The sequence below is a fragment of the Terrapene carolina genome, unplaced genomic scaffold (genome assembly GCF_002925995.2).
Source record: "Terrapene carolina triunguis isolate 2854851 unplaced genomic scaffold, T_m_triunguis-2.0 Scaffold97, whole genome shotgun sequence".
Classification (NCBI taxonomy): Eukaryota; Metazoa; Chordata; order Testudines; family Emydidae; genus Terrapene; species Terrapene triunguis.
In genome coordinates this window covers 9,466,295-9,472,294 of record NW_020664448.1, presented here as the reverse complement: position 1 = coordinate 9,472,294, position 6,000 = coordinate 9,466,295, and the positions used below count along the sequence as shown (strand labels likewise).

Sequence of the window (6,000 nt, the reverse complement as noted above, 5' to 3'; positions counted from 1 at the left end):
TCACTGTTATGAAACTTGATGTCAGCTATGAGAATCATGCTTTAAGGAGATATGAACTGAAGACATGTTATTTTTTTCTGCTAAGATTGTGGATGATAAAATTAAATCCCCTTAGGCTGTCATAATAAGGATCCTGTGTGTGTGCAAATACTGGTTGGATATTCAGTCTGTGCTTTTTTCATTCATTTTTGTACAAAGGATTGTTTACTTTTAAAGACCTTCTTCCCCACCCCCTCCACTTTGTTTTGCTGCATTAATAAGATTTTAATGCAAAGGACAAGTGATTGTAAGCAGTGAAGCAAAGAAAAGCCTTACGGAGCAAGACTGATAAATTGAAGACATAGATCAGACTTCCCCGCCTGCCTAAATAATTTAAGATAAAAGAAATATTCATCAAAACGGAGCCATGCAGATGGCTTTGATTTTATTACTGTTTGTCAAAAAGGACAAAAACCTAGGAATAGCTATTAATTCTCCAATATCAGTATGCTTCCTATATAATAGTGAAGCAACATCTTTGTTTTACCAGCCGGTAAAACAGAAGGTTTATTAGTTGACAGGAACACAGCTTAGGGCAGAACTTGAAGATAGGTCCATCAATGGCTATTAGCCAGGATGGGCAGGAATGGTGTCCCTAGCCTCAGTTTGCCAGAAACTGGGATTGGGTGACAAGGCATGGATTACTTGATGATAACCTGTCTATTTCATTCCTTTTGGGGCACCTGCCATTGGCCACTGTCAAAGGGCAGGATACTGGGCTTGACCCAGTATGGCCGTTCTTATGTTCTTATGTTGTTAGCACAGAAATCAGTGACTTTCAGCCAAGTCCATTTTGGGGGGAGGGGAGCCCAGAGCCAGGGCTCTGGTCTTCCCCTGAGCCCCAAGCCAGCCAAGACTGACCTGCTTCCAGCTGCCTGGCCCCTGCCCTGCCCGTTGCTCCTCCTCCGGACTTTGTCTCGCTTCCTGGGCCAAGAGTCACCTGGTCGCATCCCCCTCCTGGGTCTGAGATTATGAAGGGGCGACCATAGCATCCATGCAGGCAGCTGGATTAACCCCCACAAAAGTCACACACGCTTATTCCCACCACCTAGACGTTGGTGCAATACACAGGGAAACTGAGGCACACACAGCATTCATGCAAAACAGTAAGACTCACATACAACGTAACAAGGGAAAATCCCCACTTCACATCTCTTCCCCCTTTGAGACCGAACTGAGCAGGGTCACTTTAGCCAGTGACCTGGGGAAGTTCAGGCCCCCCTCTCAGGGACAAAGCATCACCTATAACATTTGCAGTCCCCTTTAACGTGGACCACGTCCATCTCATAATCCTGGAAGGACAGACTCCATCTTAGGAGCTCGGCATTGGCCCCTCTCATCAGGTGCAGCCTGGCAGGGCGATTGGTCCAGGTACACAGTGAAGCGCCGTAAACACAGAAAACAAAATTTCTTATAGGAATGTTTCTGCTAATACTTCTCCACCTTCTAATGTGATTAGTAAATCAGATCATGTAATAAGTATTATAGGTAACAGTATAAGAAAAAGCAACACACTGTATGACTGAAGCATTTTATTCTTCAGTGCTATATTTTGTTTGACTTGTGTTTTTGACCTTTTTGTTTTGATTTGGATTTTTTGTTTAGTTAGTGTCATGTTTTTGGGGGGCTGGGTGGGGGAGGGTTCTGGGGTTGTAAATCTATATTATTGCATTCAGGATTTACCAAAGCTTGGATCACAGGTGAAAACATATCTACATCATTAAAAAATATGTACAATACCTGAGATTATTGTACAATTCTGAGGCCAATATGCATTCTTTTAATGAAAGTAAATTAAACCAAGTGAAATATTTTATAGTAATGCATAAGGTTTTGTTTGGCAGACCTGTAAACCTGATAGCAATGTTCACATTAGAAATACCTACATACATTAGAACTGTGGTTCTCAAAGAGGGTTACGCAGAGGTCTTCCGGGGGGACATCAACTCATCTAGATATTTGCCTAGTTTTATAACAGGCTACATAAAAACTACTGAAGTCAGTACAAACTAAAATTTCATACAGACAATGACTTCCGTATACTATACACTGAAATGTAAGTCAAATATTTATATTACAATCGATTTATTTTATAATTATATGCTAAAAATGAGAAAGTAAGCATTTTTAGTAACAGTTCTTTTAAGAGATTATTTATTATACTTCTTTACACTTTATATTTACAAGACACTTAACTAACCTTGATTAATCTGCACAACCAGAGGACGCCTCTTCAGGGTATTATCTCCATTTAACAGATAAGGAAGAGAGATTAAGTGGGCTTGCACAAGGCTGCAGATTTCAGAGTAGCAGCCGTGTTAGTCTGTATCCGCAAAAAGAACAGGAGTACTTGTGGCACCTTAGAGACTAACAAATTTATTAGAGCATAAGCTTTCGTGGGCTACAACCCACTTCTTCGGATGCAGAGAAAATCCATGTCCTAGTCTACTACTTCAACTAGTAACATGCATTTTATTGAATAATTTCTTGCCTGGCACATCCCATTCTTAGTACTTTTGCATTTTGTACAATTTAATTTGTTTTCAGATTCAAATTAAATTGAGGAAATGAATTGGCATGTTAATGTTTTTTGTAATTCGTATGTCCATTGTAAAGATCTTCTGCCATGTTTTTGCCCTAGGTTAGTGTTGTAAACAAGATGCTGTATTTCAGTGTGTTTATCAGTTAATTATTTTTCCAATAAGAACAATGAATTTCTCATCTGGCAGTCAATATTGTTGCATAGTGTATTTGAGCTTGTAAGGCAGTGAATAATTAATAGCCCTTCAGTCATTTGTGGCAAGAACTTCTAGAGATGCTTTCCCATGGAATTGTACAGCTTGGAAATTATTTAAATATTTGTGTCAAGTCCACAAAGTAGACTCTTAATAAGCAAACTCAAATGATGTATCTCAGCAACCTGTCTTTCAGGTCTGCCATGTACAGAACTACCATTGATTTCAACTGGGCTTTCAGGCCTTAATCCTGCACGATTCAAGTCAATGGGAGTTTTCCCAGTGACTTTAATGGGAGGCAAATCAAGTGTTTGAGTGTGGAAGACTTGCAGGACCAGACCTTTTATTTTGAAAAGCTGTATTCCCGCAAAGTAATGGGACATAAGTGTATACATTCAAGAGTAAAATATGGGGTTTATTGCCTAATTACCTTCAATGCACTGCTAATGGATTTTCTGTTACATGCTTTCTTAGGTCAATGGAACAGAAATCGAATATGAATTTGAAGAAATTACATTGGAGAGGGTAAGTATGAATTGTTTTTGGTATTAAAGAAACCAGTGAAAATTTGATTTTCTGTAGCACAAATAATGCAATTATGATGAAATAATATCATTAAAGGTCAAATTCTAAATTCCTTAGTTAGATAACATTTTCCATTTTAAGTGAGGACTTCAGGATTTGTCCAATAGTGTGGGGTCCCATGCGGATAAAGCACACAACCAATGTGGTTGCAAGCTGAACTCTGAATCCTGTTTATTACAAGCTTTCTTTTATAGTCTTTCTCAACATTACATAACACAATTAGGCTATAATTACACATCTACCGATTGGCCAAGAAGGAGAATCATGTGTTTATCACATGTACAGCCCCACACCGATTGGTTCAGATGTTCCTTACATAAGGCCTCATCTTATATAACCACCAGGGGGCCTTACATAAGGCCTCATCTTATATAACCACCAGGGGGCCTTACATAAGGCCATGATTTATTGCCAGGCAAGTGTCCCATCGTGACCCTTACCCTCTCATGGAACTTTACATCCCCACACAATAGTTTGTAAATATGAGAAATTCAGCAGCGTCAGCCTTTCACGTGTTTGCATGTCAGGGTCCTGAATGCTTTTCCTATTCATAACTATTACATGGTGTTGAGGTCTGAGTACTCGGAAAAGACCATCAGGTGATGGAACTTCTGGGTGCAGAGATTATTTTTCTTTGTACTTTGCAAGCTGGAAGTATGGAAAGCTTTCCTCACTTTTAGCCTCCTGGACTTTCTTGTGTGTTCATGAGGAAAGAAGAAATTTAGCACAGATAAGCACTTTATAGCGAGATAATTAACAGCCTTTCAAATTGTAATTTTGTAGTAACTGTGTAAAAGCAGGGTCCTGTATGTATAAATGTGTATGTACAAAGGCATGGACAATATTTGTACAGACTTATTTCTTATCAGTATTAACTGTGTGTGGTATTAGAACTGAAACCTTGTATTGTTAACTGTGCAATTTAAACATAGCATTGGAAAAAGTGTAGATTTAGGAGTCACTTTGCATCAGGTCTTCCTAGCCTCAGTGACATGTGTTTGGTTGCTGGTTACATAACTATTTTTTTAAGACTGCAGAAGTAGACTACAGACCTCTTTTAATTATCTTTAAACTAGTATAAACAGGCTACTTTCTATATAAAATAATGGAAAGCAAGGCCTGATTGATCAAAATGTGACAATAATGTCACATGAGCAAAAGCCTGTAAGGTAACTAACTATTCTTAAATAGCTAGTAAGGGCTTGTCTACATGGGGACTAAGTCAACGGGACTAAATCATTTAGTTAGTTCATTTTACACAGAAAATAATGAACTTTGCTCTTATCTATAAGGTTTTACAAGCATGTGTAGGCAAAGACATAAGATAAAATAGGAATTGCCTCAACATTGCACTTCCACTGCCTATAAACAACACTGATTTGTACAAAACACTTCCAAACCACCACCCCCACATAAACACAAATAAATAGCTGGATATACAGTGGCACAATTTCAGGCATGAGACTCAAAATAAGAGCAATAGGTATCCCCAATGATATTGCCCTGGCTGTTTGCATTTTGTATTGGATGCCTTGCTGACTGCTCAAACCTCTGAGCAAGTCTCTGTTCCTAAGCCTCTCACCCATTGCTAAGGGTTCTCCCTTGCTCTGACAAATATTGTGCAAAATACAACATGCTTCTATAATCTTTGGGACACTTTCTTCTGCTGCTTACAACCTATTCCACAAACAGTGCCATCTCCCTTCCAAATGCACATAGCACTACCATTCTGCAACTACTGAGGTGGCAGTTAAAAGTTCCTGCCTTTGGTCCAAGTAGCTTTTGAATGGCTTCATAACAACGGAAGCTGCACACTACTCAGCAGCAGATGATAAGCTCGGGGTCTCAGGATAACTGGAGCAGTCTCCACACCATTAATGTCCATATTGTTCCTGGAAGAAAACAGTCCTTTCTCCGTGACATTAAAAAGAGTTGAGTTCTGAAAGAACCTAGCATCGTGGATCCTTCCAAACCACCCAACATTTGTCGGTAAACCTGCCCTGATGGTCGACAAGCTCTTGGAGCACCATGGAGAAATACCGCTCTCTGTTTATGAATTCTGAGCTCTAATCTGGGGGGGAAGAGGGAAAAAATAGGCACGCAGATCCCATCAGTTGCCCCAATACAGTTTGAGAGGCCCATGTGTGCAAAGCCATCAATAACCACCAGAGCATGACTGAGCTGTATAACTCGGTGCAACAGTATCTTTTCCATCTGAACACATCTACACATCTGAACGACAATGGCCCCAACAGTCGATCTCACCACACCAAATTGGTTCACTACAGACCAGTAGCATTCAGGGATAGCCAGCTTCCAGATGGCAGTGGGGACCTGCTTGTCCATGAGTATGTGGCACTGCATGTTGGTACACGGCCATTGTAGCTCTGGGGTTAGTTCAGCACATATCTTCAGAAAGACTGCCTACCTCATCCTGAAATTCTCTCACGACTGCTGGTCATCCCAGGTCTGCAGAACAACCTTTTCCCACCAATCCACGCTGGTTTCCCAAGCCCAGAAACTATGCTACAAGCTTTGAAGCTGCTCCAGGAACTGGGCCTCCACTATCACTTGCTTGATGTCTTCCTCTTCTTCCTCATCTGTGTCACATGATGTGAGGACACATCATCTCATGCGCACA

At 40.3% G+C, this 6,000-nt stretch overlaps 1 protein-coding gene across 2 annotated transcripts in view; it reads left to right on the top strand.

Annotated features, from left to right (window-relative positions):
• Positions 1-6,000, top strand: part of DLG2 (discs large MAGUK scaffold protein 2) — a 581,213-nt gene that overhangs the window by 70,861 nt on the left and 504,352 nt on the right. For both annotated transcript variants that reach the window (XM_026651698.2, XM_026651699.2), the window contains exon 3: positions 3,249-3,299. In XM_026651698.2, the coding sequence (XP_026507483.1) occupies positions 3,249-3,299 (51 nt within the window). The remainder of the gene's footprint in view (positions 1-3,248; positions 3,300-6,000) is intronic.